The 16,286-nt window shown below is 38.9% G+C and overlaps 1 protein-coding gene across 1 annotated transcript in view; it reads right to left on the bottom strand.

Annotated features, from left to right (window-relative positions):
- The window catches only part of flii (FLII actin remodeling protein), a 57,655-nt gene extending 43,805 nt beyond the window's left edge, over window positions 1–13,850 (bottom strand). Inside the window, exons 1-2 of the mRNA XM_061982057.2 lie at window positions 13,729–13,850; window positions 7,540–7,650 (exon numbers count right to left, since the gene is read on the bottom strand). Of these exons, the coding sequence (XP_061838041.1) occupies window positions 7,540–7,650; window positions 13,729–13,791 (174 nt within the window). The 5' untranslated portion in view covers window positions 13,792–13,850. The remainder of the gene's footprint in view (window positions 1–7,539; window positions 7,651–13,728) is intronic.
- Window positions 13,851–16,286: the final 2,436 nt, after the last annotated feature.

The raw sequence follows: 16,286 nt of genomic DNA, 5'->3' as shown, positions 1-16,286 counted from the left end.
CAAACATATTTGTCCTTGCTATCGTAATGTAATGAATCTAGCGTCGTTAGCATTGGCTAATGTGCTAACATGTTTACGAGTGTCTGGGTTAGTATTATTACTTCACAATGGCATTCTTTTTGTATTGTTTCGGTTTCACAAATTCACCAGTAAATTCACCAAGATGTCACGTGGAGTTATTGAGTCTGTTTTGCAGCTAGTGGGTCCATGACCATGACTTCTGTTTTGTTTGATCGGCAGTTTTACTGCCATGTTACGGACACCGTTTAGAAACAATTAACAGGGTCTCTGCATTTGTTGTATGTAAGACTTTTTAAGACCCTGCGGATACCCTGATTAAGGTATGTAAATAAACATTTATAAAATATTTCTGTGTAAATATCTCATTTCACAACGTATATATCTGTGGCTAATATCCTCTCTTTAAGAAGGGGAACCAGAGGGTGTGTTCTAACTATCGTGGGATCACACTCCTCAGCCTTCCCGGTAAGGTCTATTCAGGTGGACTGGAGAGGAGGCTACGTCGGATAGTCGAACCTCGGATTCAGGAGGAACAGTGTGGTTTTCGTCCTGGTCGTGGAACTGTGGACCAGCTCTATACTCTCGGCAGGGTCCTTGAGGGTGCATGGGAGTTTGCCCAACCAGTCTACATGTGCTTTGTGGACTTGGAGAAGGCATTCGACCGTGTCCCTCGGGAAGTCCTGTGGGGAGTGCTCAGAGAGTACGGGGTTTCGGACTGTCTGATTGTGGCGGTCCGCTCCCTGTATGATCAGTGTCAGAGCTTGGTTCGCATTGCCGGCAGTAAGTCGGGGCTCTCCCTTAGAGATAGGGTGAGAAGCTCTGTCATCCGGGGGGAGCTCAAAGTAAAGCCGCTGCTCCTCCACATCGAGAGGAGCCAGATGAGGTGGTTCGGGCATCTGGTCAGGATGCCACCCGAGCGCCTCCCTAGGGAGGTGTTTAGGGCACGTCCGACCGGTAGGAGGCCACGAGGAAGACCCAGGACACTTTGGGAAGACTATGTCTCCCGGCTGGCATGGGAACGCCTCGGGATCCCCCGGGAGGAGCTGGACGAAGTGGCTGGGGAGAGGGAAGTCTGGGCTTCCCTGCTTAAGCTGCTGCCCCCGCGACCCGACCTCGGATAAGCGGAAGAAGATGGATGGATGGATGGATATATCTGTGGCTAATATATGACATTTTTTTTTTTTTTTCCAAAATTTAGTGGGTGCACTCTATAGTCTGGAAAATACGGTAGCTTATGCTGCTATTGACATACCGAGCCGGTGGAGCTCCTGCATAACCTTTAAAGGGGAACATTATCACAATTTCAGAAGGGTTAAAACCATTCAAAATCAGTTCCCAGTGGCTTATTTTATTTTTCCAAGTTTTTTTCAAAATTTTACCCATCACGCAATATTCCTAAAAAAAGCTTCAAAGTGCCTGATTTTAACCATCGTTATATACACCCGTCCATTTTCCTGTGACGTCTGGTGATAATGTTCCCCTTTAAGTTGGTAAAAGTTAATTCTAGATTATAAATCATGCCTCTCAGTTGAATAGTAGAACATTGTGACGATAAACTAAGAAGTTGATCTACTTTGACAATCAACTTCAATTCAGCGATGGAGTGAAAGACACAAAAAGATGCTCGTTTGCACCTTCCCTTTTTACTTCCTTTAGCTGCATAAGTATTATGATTACCGGTAATTCTTCTTCGACACGGGAAGATACAATCATCCCAGTCAGAGACTACAATAAGTGATTGTTTAATATGTTCCTAGTTTTGTATTTCTCATTTAGCACTTAGCAATTGTGCTATTTGCAGCTTTTAAAACTTATAGCTTATCCTCCGTATATTCAAGCTCACAAATATAAGGTTCTGGTTCGTCATTTGTACTAGAGATGTCCGATAATATCGGACTGCCGATATAATCGGCCGATACATGCTTTAAAATTTCATATTGGAAATCATCGGTATCGGTTTCAAAAAGTAAAACTTATGACTTTTTAAAACGCCGCTGTGTACACGGACGTAGGGAGAAGTACAGAGCGCCAATAAACCTTAAAGGCACTTCCTTTGCGTGCCGGCCCAATCACATAATATCTACGGCTTTTCACACACACACACACACACACAAGTGAATGCATACCATACTTGGTCAACAGCCATACAGGTCACACTGAGGGTGGCCCATACCTGCCAACTTTTGAAATCAGAAAAACCTAGTAGCCAGGGTCCAGGGGCCGCAGGCCCCGGTAGGTCCAGGACAAAGTCCTGGTGGGAGGTTCAGGCTTCGCCCCCCGACGCAAAATGATTATTAGCATTCAGACAGGTTAAAATGTTGCTAAAACCATCACTTTTCTATCAGTCACAGTGACTTTTCAAAACAAGAATATTACAGCAAAAATCATATGGGTTGATTGACATGTTTATTCTGTAAGCTAACTTCAATAGTTTGAAATTATTTTGACAGTTAATGCCAGTTATCCTGTCAACCTTTCACAAGACTTCAATTTGTTAATTGAAAGTATAAACAGTATAAACACTTTTTACAGTAAACAAATGGTAAAACAGTATTAAACAATTCCATTAAAAAAAAATTGGTGTCATTATTAACTTTCTGTCCAAGCTTGTATAATCTACTGCCTTGTTCAATTGTAAAAAATATTCTGTGCCTAAAATTCACATTTCTATCACAATTATCATACTGTAAACATGGTAAGCTAACTTCATTAAAATTAATAGTCCTGTCAATAGCATGGAATTACAATTCAAATGTAGTTTTTTTGTAAGCCTTTCAAAAGAATTCAAAATATGAAAAATTAATGAAAATTAATTGAAGCCATCAGACACTTGAAAAGTGGCACATCACATCTCTAATGTAATCATTTGAACTTTTCAACAGAAATAGCACTGCAAAAATATTAAGGACATACTTCTGTATTTTGGTAGTTATGCTGTCAACATTTAACAAGATTTCTTCAACTTGGACTTGAAAGCATAAATAGTATAAACACTTTTAACAGTATAACAGTACTAAACAATTCCAATAGATAACATTGGTGTCATTACCTTTTTGTGGCTAAAATCCAAATTTAGCAACGGCATTAGACTTGTGTTTTTTTGTCCCAACGTGGTCTTTTACATCGCTAATTCCTCCGTGTCCGATCGAAAAATCTTGTCTGCACAAGGTGCAATTCGCGTAGTTTTCACCCTTTTTGGAACGGATAATTATTCCCGGATAGGCTTTTGAATATTCTTCACGGAATGACTGCAGTTTTCTTTTCGGTTTAAGACTCGTTTGCGATTTTTCTCCGGCTGATTCCATGATCGTTCGCTCGTTTGGAAACAATGGCAACTGGTGCCTCGTGCTTGGCAGCGGTGCTATAAATAGCCTCGCGCATGGCATTCGGAATGGCTCGATAGGAAGTTACGGGAAGCAGTATCGATTGTCATTGTTGTTACGCGATTTCGTGAATAAAACTTAAAAAAAAGTTGTTTTTTTTAATTAATGAAAAACCGTATTTTTTATCACTGCAACCGTAACCCGGAATAGGTTGATGAAAACCGTACTAATTACGGGAAAACCGGAGTAGTTGGCAGGTATGGTGGCCGTATAAACAACTTTAACACTGTTACAAATATGCGCCACACTGTGAACCCACACCAAACAAGAATGACAAACACATTTCGGGAGAACATCCGCACCGTAAAACACAACATAAACACAACAGAACAAATACCCAGAACCCCTTGCAGCACCAACTCTTCCGGGATGCTACAATATACACCCCCCGCTACCCCCTACCCCCGCCCACCTCAACCTCCTCATGCTCTCTCAGGGAGAGCATGTCCCAAATTCCAAGCTGCTGTTTTGAGGCATGTTAAAAAAAAAAAATGCACTTTGTGACTTCAATAATAAATATGGCAGTGCCATGTTGGCATTTTTTTTCCATAACTTGAGTTGATTTATTTTGGAAAACCTTGTTACATTGTTTAATGCATCCAACGGGGCATCACAACAAAATTAGGCATAATAATGTGTTAATTCCACGACTGTATATATAGGTATCGGTAATTAAGAGTTGGACAATATCAGAATATCGGATATCGGCAAAAAAGCCATTATTGGACATCTCTAATTTGTACCAAAGTAGTCGTTGTTGGCTCTCATGAAGTCTGCAATGATTCGTAATAGTAGTAGTTGTTGTTGAAGGAAATAGCAAACGTTGTGATGCGTCTGTGAAATGAATGCTTAAAATGAGCAAAATAAGTAAATATTACTTATTAGGTCAAGAGATTTGCTCTATCCGTCTATAAAACACTCTAAAAAAAACCTCCATCAACAGTGTATATACACACTATAGGTATATATGTAATGTAGTAACAGGCATATTCATAATAAGTAATAGGGCTGCAGCTAACGATTATTTTTCTATCGATTAATCTATAGATTATTTTTTTCGATTAATCGGTTAATCTATAGATTATTTTTTTTTGATTAATCTATAGATTTTTTTTCCTTTTACCGATAATTTTTTTTTATTTAAAATGATGAGGAAAAAATAAATGTAGGCCAATTTTTTCAAAAAAAAAATTATGGCCACTCAGTCAACATTGACAACAACATGACAAAATATTCTGTAATAATGTAAACATTTAAAACTTTTAACATTTAACAAAATTATAAGTAAATATTACTTATTAGGCTGAAACGACGCGTCGACATCATCGGTTACGTAAATACGTCGACGCCGTTTTTGTGCGTCGACGCGTCGCATATTTACGTCACACTACTGTCATGGCGGAGCGCAAAGCAGACGATGCGAGCGAGGGGAAAAAAGCACGCCAAAAGTCGTCAAAAGTGTGGGAGTATTTCAATAAACGGCCTAATAATGTTGTTGTATGCACACTGTGTCGAGCGGAAACGGCCTATCATAGCAGCACAACGGCTATGAACGAACATTTGAAAAGAAAACACCCGACAGCGTTCTTGCCATCACCATCAACTAGTCAATCGTCCACGTGAGTATACGTTGTCATCATTACACAAAAACATGAATGTGTCATTTGTATCTGCGTTGTAAATTCATAAACTAAAGCACCGTTTCACTCTGAGAGGCGCGTTTGGCGTGCCTGTTCAGTGTTTACAAAGACGCGCTTCTCTTTAACGCTGTGGAGAGGCGGCGCCGGCGAGCGAGCGGCGAGGCGGGGCGCGCCGGGAGCGACGCCGCAATCATCCAATCTCCTCTCGCTGAAGAAAAGGGGAGCAGCAGAGAGAGAGGGAAGAGAGACTGGAAGGAGCCAAAGTGAAGCTGACGTGGAGCGAGAGAGGAGGAGAGCCAGAGACAGGGGACGACGAGCGAGCGAGGAAGAGGAGCCGAAAAGCGAGAAAAGAAAGAGAAAATAGTTGGAAGAGAAAAGACTTTGTGTAAAATTAAAAGATTGTAAACCTGGCAAAGCCGTCTAGCGTTCAGTCTGTCGGTCCTGAAAAACCCCCCACGGCACAAGACGTGTCACAAACGCTAACGTTAATTAGTTGTGCAAATACCTTTTACAACATTAACAGTTACATATACTATGTACAAACCAACAATTAACTTTCACTTTAATCATACTATCATTGTTGTGTTAAGCAAAATAAGCAATACTTTTACTTTTGTTGAAATGTTTACACTGTACACTTTTTTGTATTGGATGTTTATCTTTATTTTTGCACATTTTAGCAAATAAGCAATACTTTTACTTTTGTTGAAATGTTTACACTGTTGTTCAGAATATTTCTGTTTTGCACTTTTTTGTATTGGATGTTTATCTTTATTTTTTGCACATTTTAAAGCAAAATAAGCAATACTTTTACTTTTGAAATGCTTATACTATTGCAGAATATTAAGATTTGCACTGGATGTTTACTTTTATATTTGCACATTAAAAAGCAAATAAGCTCCTTTTAATTTTGTTAAATGTTAAAAGTTTTAAATGTTTACATTGTTACAGAATATTTTGTCATGTTGTTGTCAATGTTGACTGAGTGGCCATACTTTTTTTTTTTGTAAATAAAAGCCATGCCTTTTGAAAAAACTGGCCTACATTTATTTTTTCCTCTTCATTTTAAATAAAAAAAATAATCGGTAAAAGGAAAAATAATCTATAGATTAATCGAAAAAAATAATCTATAGATAACCGTATTTTCCGCACCATAAGCCGCCCTGGGTTATAAGCCGCGCCTTCAATGAACGGCATATTTCAAAACTTTGTCCACCTATAAGCCGCCCCGTGTTGTAAGCCGCATCTAACTGCGCTAAAGGGAATGTCAAAAAAACAGTCAGATAGGTCAGTCAAACTTTAATAATATATTAAAAACCAGCGTGATGTGGGCGCGCATGGAGTCGTATATCAACATGGATGGAGCTGCGTGAAAAAAGCCACCCGGCCTCTTCGCGTAAACTTCCCTTAACCACTCGCTCATCTTTTCTTCATCCATCCATCCCTTCGAGTTAGCTTTTATGATGACGCCGGCTGGAAAGGTCTCTTTTGGCAAGGTCTTCCTTTTGAATATCACCATGGGTGGAAGTTTCTGGCCATTAGCATGGCAAGCTAGAACCACAGTGAAGGATGACTTCTCATTCCCTGTGGTGCGAATATTCACCGTACGTGCTCCCGTTGTATCCACAGTGCGGTTCACAGGAATATCAAAAGTCAGTAGAACCTCGTCCATGTTGATAATGTTCTCTGGCCGGATCTTTTTTTCAGCTATCTTGTTTTTACAATATGCACGGAAAGTAGCCAGCTTTTCTTGAAAGTCTTTAGGCAGTTGCTGTGAAATAGTAGTCCGTGTGCGGATGGAGAGATTGCGTCTTTTCATGAACCGGAAACCTGTCGCTTAGTAGGAGCCATTTTGTGGTCTTTACAGATGTAAACACACAAAGGAAATGAAACGTAATATCCGCGCGCTTCTTCTTCTTCTACGGGGGCGGGTGGTTGCTTACAGTAGAAGAAGAAGCGCTTCCGCTTCTACGGGGAAAAAAGATGGCGGCTGTTTACCGTAGTTGCGAGACCTAAACTTTATGAAAACGAATCTTAATATTAATCCACATATAAAGCGCACCGGGTTATAAGCCGCACTGTCAGCTTTTGAGTAAATTTGTGGTTTTTAGGTGCGGCTAATAGTGCGGAAAATACGGTAACCGATTAATCTAAAAAAATAATCTATAGATTAATCGATAGAAAAATAATTGTTAGCTGCAGCCCTATTACTTATTATGAATATGCCTGTTACTACATTACATATATACCTATAGTGTGTATATACACTGTTGATGGAGGTTTTTTTTAAGAGTGTTTTATAGACGGATAGAGTAAATCTCTTGACCTCTGTTAGCCACCTCGTACTTGAATGCATTTAAAAAAAGGAAAGACATACAAGTTCTTGTCTCGCGTAAAGATGTGATAGATAAACTTCCAACAAAGTGCGGTTTCCCATCAAAAACACTGGATTAAAAGAACAACACAAATGTTAATTTGATCTTCTAAGTTCTCACCAGCTTCTGCAGAGAGGAAAGCTCCTCTGGGAGGTAACACAGCCCAGTCCTGTTCAGTTTGAGCCATCGCAAGCTGCTCATGGATTTGACATGTTCTGGGAAATACCCACCCTGAAAAGACACAGAGGAAGCAAATATGTTGAGATATTTATATAAATGAACATATCAGGATGAACCAATTCAATGCATTCTTCCAACACAGTTTCACTACCCACTAGAAGTCGATAAGGTTAACTGGAACGGTGTGGCTCGGGTAATAGAGCGGCTGTGTCATACACCTGAGGGTTCCAGGTTCGAGCCCACCTTCTGCCATCCTAGTCACGTCCGTCTTGTCCTTGGGCAAGACAGTACACCCTTGCTCCGGATGGGTCGTGGTTAGCCCCATCAGTGTGTGAATGTGGAAATAGTGTCAAAGGGCTTTAAGTACCTTGAAGGTAGAAAAGCTCTATACATGTATAATCCATTTACCAATTAAATAACTAAAACTCCTAAAAGATGATAAGATGTTAGTCTACCTGAAATTGACCGATGATAGACAACAAGCAACTTGTACAAAGTAGCCAACTTGCGAACTCAAACCCTCAGCTTTAACATCATATTAATTTAAGACTAACATTCAAATTTAATTTTACATATTTTCAGAAGTTGGTTTCAAAGATAATTTCGATGCCCTGATAAGTATCTAAGTACTCGGTCACCTATCCTGTTTGTGATTTTCAACGACAGGATTTCTAGACAGAGTCGTGACCATGGTGGAGAGGGTATACGTCTCGGGGGGCTAAAGGTTGCGTCACTGCTGTTTGCAGATGATGTGGTCCTGATGGCACTATCGGTTCCTGACCTTCAACTCTCACTGGATCGGTTCGCGGCAGAGTGTTCAGTGGCTGGAAGGAGGATCAGCATCTCCAAATCTGAGGCCATGGTTTATAGTCATGTCAGATATCTGGTTAACTGGCTAACATGTTTGACTTTACAGTCATGTCAGATATCTGGATAACTGGCTAACATGTTTGACTTTAGTCATGTCAAATATCTGGATAACCGAGACATATTTGACTTTACAGTGCTGCTTCATGTCAGATATCTGGATAACTGGCTAACATGTTTGACTTTACAGTCATGTCAGATATCTGGATAACTGGCTAACATGTTTGACTTTACAGTCATGTCAGATAACTGGATAACTGGCTGACATGTTTGACTTTACAGTCATGTTAAATATCTGGATAACTGGCTAACATGTTTGACTTTACAGTGCTGCTTCATGTCAGATATCTGGATAACTGGCTAACATGTTTGACTTTACAGTCATGTCAGATATCTGGATAACTGGCTAACATGCTTGACTTTACAGTGCTGCTTCATGTCAGATATCTGGATAACTGGCCAACATGTTTGACTTTACAGTCATGTCAGATATCTGGATAACTGGCTAACATGTTTGACTTTACAGTGCTGCTTCATGTCAGATATCTGGATAACTGGCTAACATGTTTGACTTTACAGTCATGTCAGATATCTGGATAACTGGCTAACATGTTTGACTTTACAGTCATGTCAGATAACTGGATAACTGGCTGACATGTTTGACTTTACAGTCATGTTAAATATCTGGATAACTGGCTAACATGTTTGACTTTACAGTGCTGCTTCATGTCAGATATCTGGATAACTGGCTAACATGTTTGACTTTACAGTCATGTCAGATATCTGGATAACTGGCTAACATGCTTGACTTTACAGTGCTGCTTCATGTCAGATATCTGGATAACTGGCTAACATGTTTGACTTTACAGTCATGTCAGATATCTGGATAACTGGCTAACATGTTTGACTTTACAGTCATGTCAGATATCTGGATAACTGGCTAACATGTTTGACTTTACAGTCATGTCAGATATCTGGATAACTGGCTAACATGTTTGACTTTACAGTCATGTCCGATATCTGGATAACTGGCTAACATGTTTGACTTTACAGTCATGTCAGATATCTGGATAACTGGCTAACATGTTTGACTTTACAGTCATGTCAGATATCTGGATAACTGGCTAACATGTTTGACTTTACAGTCATGTCAGATATCTGGATAACTGGCTAACATGTTTGACTTTACAGTCATGTCAGATATCTGGATAACTGGCTAACATGTTTGACTTTACAGTCATGTCAGATATCTGGATAACTGGCTAACATGTTTGACTTTACAGTCATGTCTGATATCTGGATAACTGGCTAACATGTTTGACTTTACAGTCATGTCAGATATCTGGATAACTGGCTAACATGTTTGACTTTACAGTCATGTCAGATATCTGGATAACTGGCTAACATGCTTGACTTTACAGTGCTGCTTCATGTCAGATATCTGGATAACTGGCTAACATGTTTGACTTTACAGTCATGTCAGATATCTGGATAACTGGCTAACATGTTTGACTTTACAGTCATGTCAGATATCTGGATAACTGGCTAACATGTTTGACTTTACAGTCATGTCAGATATCTGGATAACTGGCTAACATGTTTGACTTTACAGTCATGTCCGATATCTGGATAACTGGCTAACATGTTTGACTTTACAGTCATGTCAGATATCTGGATAACTGGCTAACATGTTTGACTTTACAGTCATGTCAGATATCTGGATAACTGGCTAACATGTTTGACTTTACAGTCATGTCAGATATCTGGATAACTGGCTAACATGTTTGACTTTACAGTCATGTCAGATATCTGGATAACTGGCTAACATGTTTGACTTTACAGTCATGTCAGATATCTGGATAACTGGCTAACATGTTTGACTTTACAGTCATGTCAGATATCTGGATAACTGGCTAACATGTTTGACTTTATAGTCATGTCAGATATCTGGATAACTGGCTAACATGTTTGACTTTACAGTGCTGCTTCATGTCAGATATCTGGATCAACTTTATTTATTTATAAAGCACATTTAAAAAGTTACCACACGGGTAGCCAAAGGGCTGTACAATGGGCAGTTTAAAAGATAATACGAGTACCGAGCAAACACAACACAACACAAACAGAACACGATAAAAAATAAATAAATAAAATAGAATAAATACTTTACAGTCATGTCTGATATCTGGATAACTGGCTAACATGTTTGACTTTACAGTCATGTCAGATATCTGGATAACTGGCTAACATGTTTGACTTTACAGTCATGTCAGATATCTGGATAACATGTTTGACTTTACAGTCAATGTCAGATATCTGTATAACTGGCTAACATGTTTGACTTTACAGTCATGTCAGATATCTGGATAACTGGCTAACATGTTTGACTTTACAGTCATGTCCGATATCTGGATAACTGGCTAACATGTTTGACTTTACAGTCATGTCCGATATCTGGATAACCGGCTAACATGTTTGACTTTACAGTCATGTCAGATATCTGGATAACTGGCTAACATGTTTGACTTTACAGTCATGTCCGATATCTGGATAACTGGCTAACATGTTTGACTTTACAGTCATGTCAGATATCTGGATAACTGGCTAACATGTTTGACTTTACAGTCATGTCAGATATCTGGATAACTGGCTAACATGTTTGACTTTACAGTCATGTCAGATATCTGGATAACTGGCTAACATGTTTGACTTTACAGTCATGTCCGATATCTGGATAACTGGCTAACATGTTTGACTTTACAGTCATGTCAGATATCTGGATAACTGGCTAACATGTTTGACTTTACAGTCATGTCAGATATCTGGATAACTGGCTAACATGTTTGACTTTACAGTCATGTCAGATATCTGGATAACTGGCTAACATGTTTGACTTTACAGTCATGTCAGATATCTGGATAACTGGCTAACATGTTTGACTTTACAGTCATGTCAGATATCTGGATAACTGGCTAACATGTTTGACTTTACAGTCATGTCAGATATCTGGATAACTGGCTAACATGTTTGACTTTATAGTCATGTCAGATATCTGGATAACTGGCTAACATGTTTGACTTTACAGTGCTGCTTCATGTCAGATATCTGGATCAACTTTATTTATTTATAAAGCACATTTAAAAAGTTACCACACGGGTAGCCAAAGGGCTGTACAATGGGCAGTTTAAAAGATAATACGAGTACCGAGCAAACACAACACAACACAAACAGAACACGATAAAAAATAAATAAATAAAATAGAATAAATACTTTACAGTCATGTCTGATATCTGGATAACTGGCTAACATGTTTGACTTTACAGTCATGTCAGATATCTGGATAACTGGCTAACATGTTTGACTTTACAGTCATGTCAGATATCTGGATAACATGTTTGACTTTACAGTCAATGTCAGATATCTGTATAACTGGCTAACATGTTTGACTTTACAGTCATGTCAGATATCTGGATAACTGGCTAACATGTTTGACTTTACAGTCATGTCCGATATCTGGATAACTGGCTAACATGTTTGACTTTACAGTCATGTCCGATATCTGGATAACCGGCTAACATGTTTGACTTTACAGTCATGTCAGATATCTGGATAACTGGCTAACATGTTTGACTTTACAGTCATGTCAGATATCTGGATAACTGGCTAACATGTTTGACTTTACAGTCATGTCAGATATCTGGATAACTGGCTAACATGTTTGACTTTACAGTCATGTCAGATATCTGGATAACTGGCTAACATGTTTGACTTTACAGTCATGTCAGATATCTGGATAACTGGCTAACATGTTTGACTTTACAGTCATGTCAGATATCTGGATAACTGGCTAACATGTTTGACTTTACAGTCATGTCAGATATCTGGATAACTGGCTAACATGTTTGACTTTACAGTCATGTCAGATATCTGGATAACCGGCTAACATGTTTGACTTTACAGTCATGTCAGATATCTGGATAACTGGCTAACATGTTTGACTTTATAGTCATGTCAGATATCTGGATAACTGGCTAACATGTTTGACTTTACAGTCATGCCAGATATCTGGATAACTGGCTAACATGTTTGACTTTACAGTCATGTCAGATATCTGGATAACCGGCTAACATGTTTGACTTTACAGTCATGTCCGATATCTGGATAACTGGCTAACATGTTTGACTTTACAGTCATGTCAGATATCTGGATAACTGGCTAACATGTTTGACTTTACAGTCATGTCAGATATCTGGATAACTGGCTAACAAGTTTGACTTTACAGTCATGTCAGATATCTGGATAACTGGCTAACATGTTTGACTTTACAGTCATGTCAGATATCTGGATAACTGGATAACATGTTTGACTTTACAGTCATGTCAGATATCTGGATAACTGGCTAACATGTTTGACTTTACAGTCATGTCAGATATCTGGATAACTGGCTAACTAGTTTTACTTTACAGTCATGTCAGATATCTGGATAACTGGCTAACATGTTTGACTTTACAGTCATGTCAGATATCTGGATAACTGGATAACATGTTTGACTTTACAGTCATGTCAGATATCTGGATAACTGGCTAACATGTTTGACTTTACAGTCATGTCAGATATCTGGATAACTGGCTAACATGTTTGACTTTACAGTCATGTCAGATATCTGGATAACTGGCTAACATGTTTGACTTTACAGTCATGTCAGATATCTGGATAACTGGCTAACAAGTTTGACTTTACAGTCATGTCAGATATCTGGATAACTGGCTAACATGTTTGACTTTACAGTCATGTCAGATATCTGGATAACTGGATAACATGTTTGACTTTACAGTCATGTCAGATATCTGGATAACTGGCTAACATGTTTGACTTTACAGTCATGTCAGATATCTGGATAACTGGCTAACTAGTTTTACTTTACAGTCATGTCAGATATCTGGATAACTGGCTAACATGTTTGACTTTACAGTCATGTCAGATATCTGGATAACTGGATAACATGTTTGACTTTACAGTCATGTCAGATATCTGGATAACTGGCTAACATGTTTGACTTTACAGTCATGTCAGATATCTGGATAACTGGCTAAGTTTTCTGAGATAACTGGCTAACGCCCAGCTAGCCATGTTGGCTAAGCTAGTGTTTTGGTGAGACTCCGCCTTTATACTGAGCCTTCGGTTTACTCGCTAATTCGATGTACAAGCGAACTATCAGTCAAAAGCCACAATAGACATTCGAAAACATGTTGAAAATCTTACTTTAAAGTCGTTCCCACTAAGGTCTACCCCTCTTATAAAGGGAAGAACTCCGGTGGCAGCCATTTCTGCTCGGTGACGTCACCTGCTGCACAATCTCCTCGGTCTATTTTGGTTGGCCGCTTCTTCTTTTTCATATAAAGTACTTCTTTGCTCACTACCGCCCTCTTTCGCTTTGAAATGTACAACAGCCACCCCTGCGTCATATAACGTCATGTGTTCTGCAGTAAGTACTTACAGGTAAAAGCCAGTAAATTAGAATATTTTGAAAAACTTGATTTATTTCAGTAATTGCATTCAAAAGGTGTAACTTGTACATTATATTTATTCATTGCACACAGACTGATGCATTCAAATGTTTATTTCATTTAATTTTGATGATTTGAAGTGGCAACAAATGAAAATCCAAAATTACGTGTGTCACAAAATTAGAATATTACTTAAGGCTAATACAAAAAAGGGATTTTTAGAAATGTTGGCCAACTGAAAAGTATGAAAATGAAAAATATGAGCATGTACAATACTCAATACTTGGTTGGAGCTCCTTTTGCCTCAATTACTGCGTTAGTGCGGCATGGCATGGAGTCGATGAGTTTCTGGCACTGCTCAGGTGTTATGAGAGCCCAGGTTGCTCTGATAGTGGCCTTCAACTCTTCTGCGTTTTTGGGTCTGGCATTCTGCATCTTCCTTTTCACAATACCCCACAGATTTTCTATGGGGCTAAGGTCAGGGGAGTTGGCGGGCCAATTTAGAACAGAAATACCATGGTCCGTAAACCAGGCACGGGTAGATTTTGCGCTGTGTGCAGGCGCCAAGTCCTGTTGGAACTTGAAATCTCCATCTCCATAGAGCAGGTCAGCAGCAGGAAGCATGAAGTGCTCTAAAACTTGCTGGTAGACGGCTGCGTTGACCCTGGATCTCAGGAAACAGAGTGGACCGACACCAGCAGATGACATGGCACCCCAAACCATCACCCAACCATGCAAATTTTGCATTTCCTTTGGAAATCGAGGTCCCAGAGTCTGGAGGACGACAGGAGAGGCACAGGATCCACGTTGCCTGAAGTCTAGTGTAAAGTTTCCACCATCCGAGATGGTTTGGGGTGCCATGTCATCTGCTGGTGTCGGTCCACTCTGTTTCCTGAGATCCAGGGTCAACGCAGCCGTCTACCAGCAAGTTTTAGAGCACTTCATGCTTCCTGCTGCTGACCTGCTCTATGGAGATGGAGATTTCAAGTTCCAACAGGACTTGGCGCCTGCACACAGCGCAAAATCTACCCGTGCCTGGTTTACGGACCATGGTATTTCTGTTCTAAATTGGCCCGCCAACTCCCCTGACCTTAGCCCCATAGAAAATCTGTGGGGTATTGTGAAAAGGAAGATGCAGAATGCCAGACCCAAAAACGCAGAAGAGTTGAAGGCCACTATCAGAGCAACCTGGGCTCTCATAACACCTGAGCAGTGCCAGAAACTCATCGACTCCATGCCACGCCGCATTAACGCAGTAATTGAGGCAAAAGGAGCTCCAACCAAGTATTGAGTATTGTACATGCTCATATTTTTCATTTTCATACTTTTCAGTTGGCCAACATTTCTAAAAATCCCTTTTTTGTATTAGCCTTAAGTAATATTCTAATTTTGTGACACACGGAATTTTGGATTTTCATTTGTTGCCACTTCAAATCATCAAAATTGAATGAAATAAACATTTGAATGCATCAGTCTGTGTGCAATGAATAAATATAATGTACAAGTTACACCTTTTGAATGCAATTACTGAAATAAATCAAGTTTTTCAAAATATTCTAATTTACTGGCTTTTACCTGTATATGTATGTGTATATATATATATATATATATATATATATATATATATATATATATATATATATATATATATATATATATATATATATATATATATATGTGTGTATCTGTTTATATTTTTTATTTTATATCTGATTATTATTATTATTAATGTATTATTATTTCTTTTTTGTTTATTTAATTGATGTATTTGTAGATATTACTTTTTGTTTTGCTGTTTCTTTCTTTTTTTGGGGGGGGTAATGTGGGTGGTATGGTTGGGATACAAACAAAAAATATTTTGACATTTAGGACAGTCAACAGATATATGATGTATGTGAATATGATGTAATGGATAGGAATGTCTGATGCTGGATGTCAATAAAAAAAAAAAAAAAAAAAAGAGTAAATGTTGCATATTATAAATAAAAGTTTATAAAATAAAATTAAATACAATAAAAAATAAATAAAAACTAGGTCTAGTTTGATTGGACGCTTCTTCTTTTTCCTAGAAAGTACTTTTTGCTCATTACCGCCCCCCTTCCGCTTTGAAATGTAGCCTAAAACACTGTAAGCACACAGCGTCACCCAGTGGTCACCTACAGTTCACAACAGCCACCTTTGCGTCATTTAACGTCATGTATTTTGTAGTGCGAACATTTCCGTGTTTAATCAACATTTCCACTCTCTGCATGGAAAGAAAATTCACGCCAATGCCTAAATTGTCATGTCATTCTCCAGGAAACGTAAACACCG

Source organism: Nerophis lumbriciformis, linkage group LG24, assembly GCF_033978685.3.
Source record: "Nerophis lumbriciformis linkage group LG24, RoL_Nlum_v2.1, whole genome shotgun sequence".
Classification (NCBI taxonomy): Eukaryota; Metazoa; Chordata; class Actinopteri; order Syngnathiformes; family Syngnathidae; genus Nerophis; species Nerophis lumbriciformis.
Note: the sequence above shows the minus strand (reverse complement) of the source record. Positions and strands in the feature narration are given on the sequence as shown.